General features: G+C 41.0%; 2 protein-coding genes across 2 annotated transcripts; both read left to right on the top strand.

The window, feature by feature from the left end:
- Positions 1-986: 986 nt before the first annotated feature.
- obi1 (ORC ubiquitin ligase 1) lies at positions 987-11,170 on the top strand. Its single transcript, XM_054770048.1, has 6 exons — positions 987-1,360; positions 1,569-1,704; positions 2,176-2,267; positions 4,889-5,110; positions 5,187-5,275; positions 9,049-11,170. The coding sequence occupies exons 1-6, from the start codon at positions 1,289-1,291 to the stop codon at positions 10,328-10,330; spliced, it is 1,893 nt and encodes a 630-aa protein (XP_054626023.1). The 5' UTR covers positions 987-1,288; the 3' UTR covers positions 10,331-11,170.
- An 829-nt stretch (positions 11,171-11,999) lies between these two features.
- Positions 12,000-14,940, top strand: pou4f1 (POU class 4 homeobox 1). The gene is made up of 2 exons (XM_054770049.1): positions 12,000-12,358; positions 12,671-14,940. The coding sequence occupies exons 1-2, from the start codon at positions 12,236-12,238 to the stop codon at positions 13,667-13,669; spliced, it is 1,122 nt and encodes a 373-aa protein (XP_054626024.1). The 5' UTR covers positions 12,000-12,235; the 3' UTR covers positions 13,670-14,940.
- The last annotated feature ends 2,271 nt before the right edge of the window (positions 14,941-17,211 follow it).

Raw genomic sequence — 17,211 nt, forward strand, 5'->3', positions numbered from 1 at the left:
TTTGGGTAACCTTACCTTTTTTTAACCTCTGGCACTTCACCACTTACCTTTGTACAATTTCAAGCTATTCATTTGACTTGAACAACTTGAATTTCTTTTAATAACTGCAAAAATTGGAGTGTTCTAAAATAACGTAAAAAGTGATAGATATTTTAAGCTTTGTCGTTGAATACAAAGCTCTGTGTTATTACTGTTTTTTGGTGTCATCATGTTAGCTTTTTCTCATTGTGCCTTTTGCTCTATTTTTACCATTTTTGCTGTTATTTTATTTTCATTTTGTTTCTGCAGTGATGCTATGACAAATGAGCCACGGGTTGCGGATGGCCCCCGAGCCGCACTTTGGCCAACCCTACTTTTGTGGGTCGGGCTTGTGGCGTTTTGGCTCTATGAGCAAACTAAAACTCGGCTTGTTGGCTCAGTGTCGTCGAGATGGTGATTGAGGAGAGACTAATAGTTATCCCTCACGAGCCGCAGCTCGAAGATTTTTTTGGAGGTGCACGTCTATCGAGTTATATTTGTGCCTTCATTTTGAGGTAGCAAATACAGATTTTGACCCATATTAACGTGCAATAACTACTGTTGTGAGCTCAGGCACATTGCTGAGCTGTCACTCTCTCTCTCCCACCCGCTCGACCCCTCTGCACGCTGCTACCTCAACCTTTTTGCTAGTGAGACGAGGCGAGCTGGTGTACGTGCGCGAGCATCTTCGGCCGGGTTTTGGGTACTAGGCTCCAGGCTAGAGGGCGGCAAGGCTTAGGGTTTCAATGGTCAAATGCATGCCTGTTGGTCACTTTCGGGGAGGCGAGAGCACTGATGTAATAATATTTTTTTTCTAATATTGCAGTGATCGACCCGAAGTCCCACACAATATACACTTTGTCCTGTTTATTTACAACAACCAGGGTTATAAATATACAACATTTTTATGGCACATACCTGTCTTTGTTTTTGGGAAACTTGAAAAATGACAAAGCTGGTCTTTTGAGCCGTCTATTAGAGCAATTAATGGCTGAGTAGGACATGTTCACAATGCAATGTTTCTGGTATCTGCTCACCATCATGGCGGCCACTCAGCGCAGGGCATACTACGGAAGTGGATAAAGAGTTCTCAGATCCATTTAATTCAAGTGTCCTTGGTCACAAGGTTCCTGTATTGACTGCTTGCTGAGTTGCTTGCTGTAATCTTTTTGGCCTTTTTGACGTTCCGTACTTGACAGATTTGGCGCGAGCCTCAACACTTCCTGTTTTCTCATTTAGACCTCCCTCAGGGACGCTCGTATGTGGAAACATGGCTCTCAACTTTCAAACTTCGACACTTTGTTTGACTCTGCCAATATCGTGTCAGATATGCCTCGGAAAGGTATTTGTTGTTCTCCCTGTAAAGTCGTTGGCGCGTTGAGATAGTTACAAAGCTTATACGTGTAATGTAACATTGTACAACAACATTCTGACGTGTACGACATTTGTGTTAGCGCGAACGTCGAGTAAAATGTGAATTTGCTTTAAGTCCTTTGTCATAACTAATGAATCATGACCATGATGACACCGACTCTCAATTTATTGTATAGGTCAGACAGCCGGTTATATGTGGCAACCACCACGTGTTCTGTTCATCCTGCATGGAAATGTGGTTAAAGAAAGCAAGCCAGTGTCCTACATGCAGAGTCCCAATAACAGCAGAGAACCCCTGCAGAGAAATTATAGGTGAGTACCAGCCAGCACTGTGTAATGAGGCGGAATACATTGTTTGTTATTGGAGTTTGCAGTGGCGTGGAACTGCATTGCATCATGTGTACCGTACTTGCCTCTTAAGTGTCTGCTATAAGGTGTCAAATATAAACAAAAACAACTCTCAGTATTTCAGTATGCAATGTGCAGTAGTTCTAACTAACTGGGTTACAATAATAACAATATTGTTGAACTAATTCTGTCTGTCGGTGTTAATGAAAATCAGACTTCACATATGAAACTCCCAAGTGTTATTAATGTCCTGATTATGAAATATTGGGCTTTTTTTTTATTGTGAATCTTAAATGTCAATGTCAGTCTTTGTCAAGACTCAAGTTCCTAGCAACTGTTATGCTCTTATTTTGCAAAGTTCCCCTTTTCGGGATGGTATAAAATACTCTTTATTTACTAAATCAGTACTTTAATGTGTGTATGTTACTGTTCCAGGAGGCACAAATGAGAGCGATCACACTGAGAGCCCCTCTGTGAGAAAATGTCTCAGGAAAACAAGGGGAGAGCTCCTTCTTCGCGAATATGAGGTATAAGTCAAACAGGCCCTTTATACAATTTAATCAAATATTTTTTTAGAATATCAACAACCTTTCATTTGTCCTGCTGAGGTAGATTCATTTTTCTGCATTCTGCAATTTTGAATATAGGCAAGGAATACATGCATAAGCACTTGCAGTAAGGGAGAAATGTCAATCTGTTAGTCATGTCTGAGCAAGTGGGGCTTTGGTTCCATTGGCAGTGTTTGGTTAAAAAACTGGTACCCTTTAAATAATGTTGCTGCGGCAACATTATTATGTTGCGCCAAAGAACTACATGACTTGCGTAGTGACACCTTGCCACACCACACCGGCTAGCTACCAGCTGTCGAGCGACGAGCTTCACCACACATTCGCTCACAACGCGTCAGTGCTGTGCTCCCACTGCATCAGGCCACTACCGAAAGCTAACGATACATATTGGAGGCATGGTGGCCTAGTGGTTAGCATGTTGGCCACACAGTCAGGAGATCTGGAAGATCTGGGTTCGAATCTCCGTTGGGCATCTATGTGGGGAGTTTACATGTTCTCCCCCTGCGTGGGTTTTCTCCGGGTACTCCAGTTTCCTCCGCAACACAGCAGGCTTTGTAATATTGTTGGTATATTTATCATGTTTATTGTATCATTGGACGTCAGTTATCAATTTGAGCATTTACATAAAGTGGTATGAGGAAATCTATATTTTTCTGTTGTGTGGCGATTCTTTCTGAATTCCCAATTTTCATGAGCATTTTGGAGTTCCAACAACACTTAACTTTGGTTTAGTATAATTTTTACTTGTTGTTGGTCACTGCAAATGGGATTGTCTTCATTGTCTGCGCCACCTAACAAGCAAGACCTATTTCAACTATTAACTATTACGTTTTATATACATGCTGTGTATTAACAGGTACATCGATGGTAAAATGTAATACTTACAGTATCTTGCCTTATTTTAATGATTTAAAACATTACCGGAACGTCTTTCCTTGGTGTATTGATTTCATATAGCCCATAGGACTTAACGCTACTTCCGTCAACAACAACAGCATAGAAACAGTGATGACACTTACAATGTCCGCTCTCATTGGGATGGCTGTAGCTTTCAGCACAAGACTTGTGCTCCAGTCCCCAGGAAAAAATGCTGACACCAAACGAGCATCTTGTTGAGTTTGAGGAAAAAATAAAAACAGATTTCATAGGGCCCTTACAGAGTTTTGTTAAAAAAAGTCATATATTCTAAATCACACTACAAATTGATCTATAACTACGTCAAATGATTAGTCCTACCCTGAAAGTATTTTGCACGACAATTTTTTCCAATTTTATATTTTTTCGGATGGACTTTTATTAGGTCTTTCATTGGATTAGGGACCTGACTCGCAGAGGTTTGTTACAAAAGCCAAACAATAGTGTTAGTTATGCTGTGTAATACAGGAAATTCAGCAATACTTTGGCTGCATTATTTATAATGCTTTCCATAACCATATTCAATTCCACTAATTTGTGTTTGTAACAAAAGCTTATTATTAAATAACAAACAAAAAAGAATCTGATCGGCAAGACTATAAAAAAAGATTGGATCGGAACCCAAAAAATGTGGCTCGGGACATCCCTATTTTAAACTTCTTAAAAGATCCTGAGGGTTATGGAACAAAAAAGTCTAGTGGTAAACATAAAAAGATGTCTCCGGCCCTGAGCCGGAGGATCCAATTGGTTGTTCATCAAGACTGTGGACAATCCTTGGCCCAAATGAAGGTTGTTACTGGTGCCGAGTGCAGTCCAATAACCATCAGATGGCATCTATAAAAGAGGTTTTAAGAACAAAAAACGTCTTCAAAGGCCTCGTCTCCTTCAACGCCCCAAAACTGCCCGTTTGGAATTTGCATGAGAGCACCAAACATTGGGACATTGAAAGGTGGAAGAAAGTTTTATTCTCTGATGAGAAAAAAAATCATCTTGATGGTCCTGATGGCTTCCATTGTCACTGGCATGACAAGGAGATCCTACCTGCGATGTTTTCCACACGGCACAGTGAAGGTGGCACCATCATGACAAGAATGGCACAGCTGCATTACTGAGTCCTTGAATTAAAATGTAATTTAATTTTAGGGTGTTTTCAGGTTTTTTAGCTATGGTCTTAAACTTTTGATCAGCTGATGAACAGCCTGTTTCAGTTTCATGGTTGTTTGCAATAAATTGCCTCCTGAAATTTTTTTTTGTCCCACTCCCATTTTTTCTTTTTGCATTTTGTACCTCTACTTAGAACCTACTTAAGAGCTAACAGTGCAAAATCTAAATTCTTACAATTTTTCAACTGGTCTTAAAATTTTGATCAAGAGTGTATACTAGAGGTGTCCCGAGACACCCAACTCGCGAGACCAGACTTTGCACGAAATTGGGTCCACGAGATGAGATTTTGACATTAATTTTAAGAAAAGTACAATAAAAAAAATTTGACTGGACAACACACTGTTCTTTAATTTAACAGAGTCACAAAACAATGCGGGTGCGTTTTGAAATTTTTATTGTCCCACAGATTGACGCTTGGATTAAGGGATGATATAGCCAATGCAAAGTTATGAAACTTGTAAAATAATTTTTTAATTTGATCTCAATTTATCTTTTGACAGGAAGAAATTGAAGGTCTCATCAGAGATAACGAGGACCTGAAAACCAAAAATAACAGTCTGGAGCTGCAATTGAGAACAGCTTTGAATCCTTGCAGTATTAACTGTGTGCAAGCAGATGACAGAAGAGTGGATCCGTCCATCATGGAGGAATGGGCAAATAGGCTGCAAACAGCCAAAGATGTTTGTGATAAAGTAAAAGAGGACCTGGACAAGCTTAAGGAGGCATGCAACATTTTAATATTGTATTTTTATAGGCTCTTTTAAAGACATTTTAATGTGTTACTATTGTCATCCTCAGGCAAATAAAACCTTAAGATCTCAAAATGTTGACCTGGTACAAGAGAATATGAGACTGAAAGCCGAGGTGGTCAGCAGATCTCCACAAAAGTAAGTGCAATATTTTATGTATTGTTGGTCGTTGTAAAGTTATTTTTTAAAAAGTGTTGCTTAGGACTGGTACGTGTCTGTATCAGACATGTACAACTGTATAATGTCGCTCATCAGAGACTTGTAAAATGTCAATGTTTTTATTTTTTTTTTAATTATTTTATTTAGGCCTGTCAAAAATAACGTGTTAACGGCGGTAACTAATTCATTTCATTAATTACGTTAAATTGTTTAGTGTAATTAACGCCTGTGCACCAGAACAAGCATACCTCTCTGTTATGACGGCAGACAGCGTTCTCCACTGTTCTTCGAAGCACGGTGGAGCGTCTCCACACAGTCTGATGCTGTTTTCTAAATTCATTCTGACCTGAACACATCAACAGCAGTAGATTTCCAACACCATACTATATGTATCTCCAACTCACACAAGTCTCTAGTCCGTTCAGCCTGGGAACGACACTTTCTCATTGTTTTTAGACGAATGTGAGATGCATTCAGGGACACTCCGAATATCACAAACGGCTTTGTAATGCGTGTGGGTGGGAGGGTGTGTGTCTAAATAAACAGCAAGAAAAATAAAAACATGCAGTGGATATTCTTATCACTCACTTCCTAACTTTAATTCGAAAGTACAATTTGCTACATTTAAGTATGCTGGAAAATACACTGAAACAAGTACATTTACCTGAAGTGACGTGATTACTTTGAATGCAGCCCTTCATTGTTCATAATAACAGTTTAAAGTGTGATTCAAATGTTCTGCTACTATTAAAGAGACTAGTACAGGGTTTCCTCTAGGATATTGTGAAGCTGTGGTGGTGGGCTGCATGGGAGGCGGACTGCCACCACTGTTGTGTTGCTGCTGCGTCTCTGTGACAGGATTTTTTTTTTTTAAATATTTAAATATACTGTCTGTAATAATGTCAACATTAGGGTCGTTTCCACAGGCTTTAACAACTGCATTAATTAACTTTAAATGCCTTTGTCTCGGCCTTTTATTTTACTCCTTATCTGTCAAGTGCCAACAGGGCAGACAGGTGATTCCGGTGCATGTCTTTCAAAATAAAGTGTAGTGAAACGTTTTTATATTTGATCGATATTTTATTTCAAATTAAGTGCGGTCAATATGTAAATACAATGCTATCCATGTATCTATATAGCACAACATGTCAATAATATGCTATATGTGTAGCTATAAAGCACAAGGGTGCTCACACTTTTTCAGCCTGTGAGCTACTTTGTCCCAAAGATCTACCTCCCACTATAAATATATATACACAGGTGTATGTACATATATATATATATATTTTTTTTTTATTTATAAATATGAATAATTTTGTACATTGTATATGTATATCATGGGTGGACACAATCAAAATGATTCTCTTACTATAAATATAAAGCATACAGTATATAAGATCTAAGATAATGATTATTATTTCACATTCACAGTTTCAAACTTTACAGATCATCAAAATAGTTGCTATCATTCAGTAATTCACAATTCAAACCAGTATGGCAATAAAGAGACATAATTCCTCAATAGTTGTGTATGTAAAATGAGTAATATGTCAGTGAAATAGCTACGTAGCGTTCATCGTGTATTATGTCCAGTTAGCATTTGCTATAAAACATTACAGATACTGTATACGAGAAATTAAAAGGATGATGCAGAAGACAATGCATCAGGAGTCAAGGCAACATATTAAAAAGGTTTCAGTAATGGGTACATTTTCCAGTTTATCGCATCTTACCGCTGAGTGAGTTTATCCGTAATCAGAATGTAATAAAAACGATAAAAGTTGCATTATCCGTGTGCGGCTGTCGACATTTGTTCACCACAGAAGTGAATCGGGAGGGGCCTTAATGTCAGCTGACTGGTGTCATATGACATCTAGGAAACGACAGTGATGATGCAGGTGACACGCGACCAACACTACCTTCGCAATTGCCACAATGGGCACCCCTGATATAGCGTATATGTCATATATGTTAATTAAATACAATAAAAATGGGCATATTTCAGACATAGCTGCTAATGGTGATTAATAATTAATAAATTGAAAAAAAAGGATTAATTTGATTACATTTTTAATCATTTGACAGCCCTAATAATTTGACAACCCTTCTGTGGTTGAGCATGACAGTGCCCCCGTGCACAATGCAAGATCCATAAAGACATGCTTGGATGAGTTTGGCATCGGATACAAATCCATCAAACATGTTGAAGGATAATCTACAACACAGATTGTCATGTCCAAATTGACAAGACCTCTGACCTCACAAAGGATACATCCTGTCACACCTCTTCTCAAAAGAATCAAGACACTTATAACTATATCAACAAAAGGTAGCCAATTCCATGTTTTCTTCTATTTTCACTTCCTGAAAGTCAGATGTCAGGTGTCCCAATACTTTGATCGATTTTGTGTATATCAGTCGTCCCCATTTACCGAGTCAGAAGTGGGTTGTTAATTATGATATCGCACTTCAGAGAAAATAAAATGGGTTTCCATTTCATTGACAGTTGGAGTCTGTGCTGTTCTTAATTTGGAAAATGACATGATTGATTAACAAACCTCTCTCTCAGTTCTGTCTGATAAATAAGCTCAGAAGGTAACCCTATCTTAAATAAGTTAAAATAAAAGTCTATGGTCAGCTTCTTTGCTGAAGGGGGAACACAGCATGATAGGAAAGCTGAAAATGAATACTTTCAAGAATCCATCCATCCATTTTCAATGCTGCAGGGGTATGCTGGAGCCGATCCCAGCTACCCCGAGAGGCGGGGTACACCCTGGACGCGTCGTCAGACAATCGCAGGGCACATGTAGAAAAACATTCACTCTCACATTCATTGTAGCCAATTAACCTGACATGCATGTTTTTTGAATGTGGGAGGAAACCCGGAGAAAACCCCCCCACACACACGGGGAGAACATGCAAACTCCACACAAAGATGCCCAAGCGCAAATTAGAACCCAGGTCTTCCCGATCTCCTGACTGTGTAGCCAACATGCTAACCACTCTTAATTTCAAGAATAACAAAGTGAATTACATCTGCATCACAAAAGGTGATACGATACTTCAGGCCCACTCAATATAAGAATTATTGCTATGATGTCTACAACTCCTTTGCCACGCAGAAATAGTTTAGTGCTCCTAGTCATACAGTGGTGTGGTGAGTTTTATTTAGGTGTGGCCAGTAGTTTATTTTGTAATACATGACCATTGCTGTGTAATATTTCATATGTAAACTGAGTGGGTATGCAGCACTCACCTGTCACGGTCCATAACTCTGAGAACAGTAATTTGTTCCACTCTAGAAATGAACTAAGTCCAGGTGCTATACATGTCAAGGTGCTGATTCTCAAACATGGAGTCTTGTGATAAAATTCCTTTCAGTAGATGAGGTGAGTAAAAACATAAAATTTGGATATAAATACTTTATATGCCTTTTGATAAGCATTAAAAATGTATGAAAGGTTTTTGCAAAAGAGATGTGCTCTAACAGCTTTATATAACTTGACCCTGAGTGGCCTACCTCCTTGAAGATGGAGAAAGATTATTGTTTACAGTTTTTAATTGGATGTCCATTTCCTGTCACAGTAATGTCCTTGTTTGGAATACAAAATTAAGCTTTAGAAATTATATATAAGCTTGGTCCTTAATGTGTTTTCCTCTTGCTGGACATTCTATTTTTTTTTTTTTTTTTTTTTTTTTTTTTTTTTTTTTTCTTGCTGGACATTCTAAAACACACCATGGTCCATCCCCAGGTTTGGCCGCTATACCGTTGCTGCCTTGGAAGCAAAAATCCAGCAGTATCAGCGAGATGTCGATCAACTGAAGAAGGCACTGGAACGCAGTGACCAGTACATCGAAGACCTGGAGAGTCAGGTCAGGACGTCTGAAAAGAGATGTGCAGAAATGCAGGAGTTGTGTAACAAGACCAAGCCCGGACCAGAATCTCTCAGCCAGCAACAAAAGATCAACATGATGATGAGAAGCCTGAGTGATAACGAAAGGGACTCCATCTGTAGCAATCCCGAGGGAGATGCTCTGGCATTTTCTCGAACTCACAGTTTGATGTTCTCCTCCTGTGCGGATCACAAGGACTCTCACACAAATCTCTGTGGCCTCCTCAATAAAGGCGAGGACTTAGATGGCACCTCCTCAGACTTCTTGCCTTCTACTCCGTCCTCTGCCTTCCGCTCCCTGACACTGAGGAGTCCTGGTGTGCGTGAGAAGAAAGTTGCGTTTAAACCTGTGGCTCACCTCAGGAGGCTCGATTTTGATGACTTTCCAAGTCCTGCGAAGAGCACTGCAGGGAACCAGTTCAACGGCGGGGACAAGTTCACCAAAGGTTTGCCGACTAATACGGAGATGGAATCAATAAAGCCTGTTTTTTGGGGGACTTGGAAGGGCTCAAAGTCAAATGACCAGTCATCTCCGGGTCCAAGCACAGAAAGCTTTGTTTCTGATTCCATGTCTGCAAATGTTGGAGCTGACGAGCCTGACAGTTTCCAGAAGTCCAGTGAAGCCTCCATGGATGCGGCTTATCTGGACAAGATCTCAGAGTTGGACTCTATGATGCTAGATGGCGAAAGCTCCAGTAGCCGCGGTTCTCAGGTCTCCCTGGCACCTTCCCCTGCCGCCGACTTGGACCACACTGTCGTCCCAGAAACACAAACCTGCCTCAGCGTCATAACGCCGTACGCCACAGTGAATAACAGTGAGGCTTCTGGAGGCCGTGTGGGAGATTGTCCCCTATCCCTGGCATCAGGTGTGGGGGAGAGCAGAGTGCATGGCTGTGTGGAACGGAATGAAGAACTCTCTTTTGATTTGCTATTTGATGCTCTGGAAGACACTAAGGCCTGTCCCTCTGGTTCTGTCAGTCCAGCGGGCCCACGCCAGGATCGCGACACCTCCTCTCCCTCCGGTAAACCTGTGAGCACATCAAGAGACAGACAGACACTCAACACTGGCCAGCCAACTAAAAGAAAGTCGCACAGTCCCTTTAACACAAGCAGTCCCACTAAGCTTTCAAAGCTCATGTGAATGTTTTAAAAACAGTTTTTCTTCTGCACTGAAATATGTGGCTTCAGAATAAGATTCTACTTTTTCGCAGTTGCATTCTTATCTACTGTTACATTGTAAGAACAGATAAATTATCAGCTTTTTGTATCAACCCTGTAGGGGTTAAATTGGACGTATACTACATTTTAAATGTTTACATTACAAAAAAAAGTTAGTCGTAGGAAATATTGTTAGTTTTGTGCCTCTTTTCTGTAAGTACATTTAATGTTTACTTCCTTGTGTGTGCTAGAAGCTGTTAAATACACAAAATGATGGCCTACTGAAAAAGATAATAGTGTTTTAATGAATTAAATGATCTTGCAATAAGAATGTATGGAACAATTTATTGATTTAATTTCTCAGCCCAGCTAGTTTTAAGTTTGACCATTCTAGTTTTAGTTGGTTGAGAATGGTTTGTGTTTTAAAGTCTGAAATTATTTTTAGGTCTCAATTTATTTTACATATGCATCACAATAATCCCCCTTGCAACCATTAATTTGCTGTCTTGTAATGCAGAAAAGTGGCCTCTCCTTGCCCTGCTGAAAGCTTGATGTATCCTTTCATGACACACATTAACCTCACTCAGGCACACAACAGTAATTCAATTGTAGCAGAAAGCACCTTATTTATTATGCAAATTTAATGATATCACGTGTATTTCACGTGCTGCTAATCACTAACATGAAATTTTAATTGGACAACCATTGTGGTTTGAATAAATGAAGTGTTAATTCATTGGGATTCATTAATTTAGGTAAAGACTGTGTACAAGGTTACACTGGAGTATTCAATCAATTTGTTTGCTGCTCAACTGGAGATGGTGAAGATCAAACTGCTTTTTTATTCTTCTGACTTGGGGTGTAAACAATCTTGTTTTACATATAAACATGTGGCATGAATTAAAAAAAGTCTTGTGTAATTATAAAATATACTATTTTACACTCAGGAGCCACAGTATTAGGAGTCTTATTGTGGTTGTAGTTTGCTGTTAGTCAAGTAATAGTTGACATTGTTTTCTCTAATAGCTCCCTGCAAAGGGAAACATTAGAAACACCTTTCAGAGTGATTCTTTGAAGGAGGCAACACTGCAACCACAACAATGAACATCTAAACGTATTACATTTCAAATACAACAACGTTATTATCAAAGTATTGTATATTTGGCTGTGATGTCTGGTGGTTTAATGCATGACTTATATGGCGGTTAATCTGGTTTGAAGTGTCTTTCCTTAAAATATGACATTAATCCTCTAAACAATTTTCACACTATTTTGTCGAGTTGTAGGTGCAGGTGAGTATTTGTCTTTGCGCTATTATTGTACAGCAGTGTGAGATACAGTCTCCTCACACCAGGGAACAAATTCCTGCCGGATCAAGACATGGTTAAAATGGAGTGGTCACTGAAATAACCCCTCCTGTTCACATTCTACCATAAAGAACCAGGAGGGCAGTTCCTTGGCTGCATGGATGGAGTGGCATAAGCCCTTAAAAACCGCAGACGTCTAGTCTCCTGACGTTTGTGCCTCTGCCCTGAGAGCAGTTTTTTTTATCTGTCAGACTGCTCACTACTCTACCACTTTATGTCTCGCGAGAGCAGCCTGGCTGGGCTTGACGAGATCTGAGGCGCTCAGGTGTAAGAGGCTCTCTCATCCCGGCAGTGGGAAACAGTAGACAGATAAGTGCGTGTGGGAGACTGCAGGCATCTCTGTGATCTCCAGGCTCAATAAGGCTCGACTCGGCGCACATAACATTGCGCACTCGGCTGCATCACAAGCGGATAGACAAAAGGATCACTGGCTTTGTCTAGGACAGCCTTTTTCGGCTCTTTTGGCCGGTTTCAGTTTTGCCCTTTCTCTCCGTGCACTTTAATTGGAGGCGCTCGGCAGGATGATGTCCATGAACAGTAAACAGGCGCACTTCGCCATGCATCCCTCCCTACCGGAGCACAAGTACACCACCCTGCATTCCAGCTCGGAGGCGATACGGAGAGCCTGTCTACAAACTCCACAGGTAATACAAAAATTGTCCTTAAAACTTGCACGGCTTACGTGTTTCGGACTCTGGTTGCACTCACACGCCTGTGCGTAATTCCAATGGTCGTTTGCCAGGACGCTCTGAATATTTCAGTGCAATCTCTTTGAAACATGCAAATCCAGACTTCACTGCTTTTGCATGAATTTGGATGACTTGCTACTTCTAAAGGAATAAACTAACTGTTATGTGTCACCCAAAACCCCCCACAGACAGATGCATTTATTATTGTTTCCTTTCCTCGTATCTTTTTCATTTGTTCCCTTCATGTTCATCTTTTACTTTCTGCAGCTGCAAAGCAACATATTCGCCAGTTTGGATGAGACCCTCCTGGCCCGCGCCGAGGCTCTGGCTGCCGTGGACATCGCCGTGTCCCAGGGCAAGACGCACCCGTTCAAGCCCGACGCCACTTACCACACCATGAGCACGGTGCCGTGCTCGTCGACTTCCACGGTGCCACTGGCTCACCACCATCACCACCATCATCACCACCACCACCAGAACCTGGAACCCCCGGACTTAATGGACCACATCAGCTCACCCTCTCTCGCCCTCATGTCCAGTGCGCACGACGGGGCCGGAGGTGGAGGTGGCGGCGGCGGTGGAGGTGGAGGCGGCGGAGGGCTTATTTCTTCCTCCTCCGCACACGCACACGCACACTCGCACATGCACGGATTGAGTCACCTCTCGCACCAGGCGGCCATGACCATGAACTCGCCTCTCACCCACCACGGCCTCTTACCGGGTCATCACGGTGGGAGCCAGGCCGGCCCAGGGCTGACGAGCAGCGGGCTGCCGTCCATCAATGACTCGGACACAGACCCCAGGGAGCTGGAGGCCTTCGCGGAGCGCTTCAAGCAGCGGAGGATCAAGCTGGGGGTGACCCAGGCGGACGTGGGTGGCGCGCTGGCTAATCTCAAAATCCCCGGCGTGGGATCACTGAGCCAAAGTACAATTTGTCGATTCGAGTCGTTGACACTGTCCCACAACAACATGATCGCCCTCAAACCCATCCTCCAAGCCTGGCTGGAGGAGGCCGAGGGCGCCCAAAGGGAGAAAATGAGCAAACCGGACATTTTCAACGGAGGGGAAAAGAAACGCAAGAGGACCTCGATAGCGGCCCCGGAGAAGAGGTCCTTGGAGGCGTACTTTGCCGTCCAGCCTCGGCCCTCCTCGGAGAAAATAGCAGCCATCGCTGAGAAGTTGGACTTGAAAAAGAACGTGGTGCGAGTGTGGTTTTGCAACCAAAGACAGAAGCAGAAGAGGTTGAAATTTTCCGCCGCCCACTGATGGAGGAAAAAAAAGACAAGAAAACTGAAAAGTTGTGACTGAATTTGGGGACCAATGGACCGTTAAAAACACACACACATACACACACCATTTTCAGTCTTCACGCTGGTGCGCATTGGGCTTCGGACAGCCATTCTATAAGAGGTCATACACACACGTTGATTCTTTTTCACGTTATCGGTGAATGTGAAGTATGCAAATATCAGATTACACACTCCGTTCCAAACGAAGGGAAACATTTAGCGACGTCGACGTTGCCTTTTTAAAAAAAAGACACAGAAAGAGGAAAATTTGCTTGATACTATAGCGAGTTAATTTCTCCTGATAGGCCTATTATTTGAACTATAGCCATTTACAAATTACCTCATTGATTGTCGTACTGTGTTTTTGCGTTGACTTCTGTCGTTGTTGCTATAGAATAATCCACACAACTGTTTATTTATTCATGAGTTTATTTATAATTTCGAAGGCTGCTATAAATTAACATTTCGTTGCAAACAAACGAAAATGCAGGCCTGCATGAGTATTCTAATTCACAGGCAGTATTTTATTCTCTGCAGGCTCTCATGTCTATATAGCTACAGTATATTGATTTCAATTTGCACAAAAAAAACCTCTATTAATAAGTTATGTCCACGTGGTTTTGTATATACAAACATCACTTTATCACAATATTCCAGTTGTGGTAGAATAAAAAAACGATGGGGTCCACGGACACCATTAACATCACAAATAAAAGTAAAAAAAAATCAACCAGAGAGCACGAAAAGCCTTGTCTGCTAATGAAAACAACCCTGATATGTATTTTCTGTGTTTAGTTTGCAGTGCAAACACTCTATGCATTGGAGGAGGAATAATTCTAATTATTGTGTGGTACAGTAGAGCTGTCTACTGCTATAGAACTCGCCTTGTGAATGGTGTATAAGTCACTGTCAACTGCCTGTTTTCACATTAAGATCACCACGTTGTTTGTCGTGTTAAATGTGAAGGAAAACCTTGTAAGTAAGTACTATTTTTTACTTTGTACACACGTATGTTTACAAAGCTGCGGCGACGTGTCTATCATGGAAATGTCTCTTAAAGTCCTCTCCTCACAACTTCCCTCTTTCTTTCATTCATTCATTCTTTAAGTGGTATTATTCATTCTGTACGCCAAATTCAACAGGGAGGTGTGTCCCAGCGATCTTCTTAAAAAAAAAAATTAAATAAAATGAAACCTTTGCCTTTCTGGTCGTGAATGGCCCACAGATAATTTTGTTGTGTTAAATGTCTGTTCTTATATGACTTCATTTAAGATGAAGCAAAATAAAATGTTTGTAATTGAACTATCTAATTAACACTGATTTTTCAGCGACATTTTAAAGTCTTATTTTTGCTTTTAATATAATCACACCTGAAAAATAGAGACATGTTCACAAACTCACGATAGAATGCTTTACATAATTAGCTCTATACAATGGAATTCGTTTTTTCCTAAAGCTTCAATAAGCAGCAAACGATTTCACATTTTTCCAGAGCTCCCAAAATGCATTTTGTTATTTTGAAGCTTGAAAGAAAATTATTTTCCCCCTGCATATTACAGAATAACGGAAGTGACTCCTCTTCACACCAGAGAAAAGAAATCAAAAGGGGGAAAAAAATGCTCGCATACCCACAAATATTTTCAGGTTGCTGTCTGCCAGTCGATCTTTCTACTCACTTTCAGTTGCATTTATTAACACTTTTGTGAAAATCCTATCATGCAATTTTAATAGCAATGTGAAAATCTGCTTTAAGATGCAGATTTTTAGACAGCGGTAGATTTTTCAAGGGAGGCAACCAGATGAGAGAAGCCACGTGAACATATAGGATATTTGCCTTCTGTGAGGTAATGATATCTTTCATTTTGCCGCATTAAATGCATGTATTATTATATAATGCGTTTCATACAATATATTTAATGAATCCTGTAAAGCACAGTGCTATATAAATTGTCACATGGAAATGTGTTGGCTTTAAAAAGCAATATTACCCAAAATTGTGAAAACCCATGCATAATTTGCATGTTGTTTCTGACACTGCAGCCACACGGCAATAATGTCAGCACCATGAACAGCTCCGTTGGTGGACTGAGAGGAGTGATGCATTATTGAAAACCTATATCAAACAGCTCTGGGCTGCTGTCTCTCTGCACAGGGGCTCTGGATGAAGTCGGAGTGTCTGCCTGCACAATAGCCTCTAATATGTTAATGGCCGTAGGGGATGCCTGAGGTTCCGTCCCCAGCTGGCTCGCCTACCATATGTCAGCCTGTTACGACAGAGGCCTCTATTAATCAGAGGCATATTTCATCAGTAACGTCACCGATATCATAACCCTTAAAGCTCCATCAATAATGGGCCAAGGTGTTACTGCATGGGCCTCCGATCCAGGCCTGCATCCAGGTGTCCCTCTTCAATTATGGTGCTATTTTTATTGTTATTATTCACCATAATTCTTTTTTTCTATTAATGCAAAGCATATTTAAGCAATTGCAAAAAAAGACAGATGTTATGGAGGCGGTGGAAGGCACCATTACATGTTGGTGCATATCTGGATAACAGGATTTTTTGTGTGCTGACATTGCAAAATGTGTAGTTTGTCATCAGTCAGTGTTAGATGAAGAACAAAAAATATGCATGTGAATTTCTCTTCACAATGAGTATACTAAAATTTTCAATAATAATAATGTACAGGCTTACATGTTTTGTGCTGATCCTAATCAGGGTTGTTTGGTCTTATCATTGTAATCATTATAATATTTTACAGTTTTCATTCCACCCACTCCTCCTTCTCTATACGAAAGAGTCTCATAACTTTAACACCTTCAGGCCATTAGTCTGGGTAGTAATTAATCTATACCGTGGATGTAAATAAGAGGAAATTGGATTCCTGACAGATGAGATGTGAGCTTCCCTGACACCACGTCGCCAAATAATGATTTCACCCCACGTTATGGCAACTCAGGGCAGCTCAGATTTACGAGCACATGACTTTTTCCAGGCAGGTGAGCGGAAGCCAGTGGGCCCATGAGCTAATCGCAGCTATTAGGCACCCATGTTAAGATGGATTGCATCATTACAACTGTGCTAAGAGGTAAAAGAAATATAGGAGAGCTCGTGCATTGCGTTCGTTCCGCATGTCCTTTTTCTGACATTGTTCAGAAGAAAATAACAGGCGCGCTCATTGAAGGTTCGGTTGAGCCAACAATGCGCAAGGAGGTTGGCCTTTGGACGGAAATGTCAAACCGGGGTATGTGTGGAGGGGGTAGATCCCCCAGATCTGCACTCATTTCCCATTATATTTGCTCAGTAATCCGCGGTGGCAGCCATGCATCGCCCGGGACTGCTTTGAGAAGCGATGCTGTTGACACAGGGGTATATTTCAATCACAGAGGGTTCAAAGTCAGGCGAACAACTTATTTGTCTAATAAATCCGCCATTTAGTAAGAAAAATATTTGATCTTGGGGGGGCTGACCTGTTGTCATGTAGCCACTGACGTTTCAAGGATATGCAGGTTGCTTGC

Source organism: Dunckerocampus dactyliophorus, chromosome 3, assembly GCF_027744805.1.
Source record: "Dunckerocampus dactyliophorus isolate RoL2022-P2 chromosome 3, RoL_Ddac_1.1, whole genome shotgun sequence".
Classification (NCBI taxonomy): Eukaryota; Metazoa; Chordata; class Actinopteri; order Syngnathiformes; family Syngnathidae; genus Dunckerocampus; species Dunckerocampus dactyliophorus.

What these genes read in the sequence shown, in the direction of transcription:
- obi1 (XM_054770048.1), top strand. Translation starts at nt 1,289, where the DNA reads ATGGCTCTCAACTTTCAAACTTCGACACTTTGTTTGACTCTGCCAATA. An exon ending in GTCAGATATGCCTCGGAAAG is followed by an intron (nt 1,361 to 1,568) that starts GTATTTGTTGTT and finishes TTTATTGTATAG; the next exon opens with GTCAGACAGCCGGTTATATG. An exon ending in CCCCTGCAGAGAAATTATAG is followed by an intron (nt 1,705 to 2,175) that starts GTGAGTACCAGC and finishes TTACTGTTCCAG; the next exon opens with GAGGCACAAATGAGAGCGAT.
- pou4f1 (XM_054770049.1), top strand. Translation starts at nt 12,236, where the DNA reads ATGATGTCCATGAACAGTAAACAGGCGCACTTCGCCATGCATCCCTCC. An exon ending in CCTGTCTACAAACTCCACAG is followed by an intron (nt 12,359 to 12,670) that starts GTAATACAAAAA and finishes TACTTTCTGCAG; the next exon opens with CTGCAAAGCAACATATTCGC.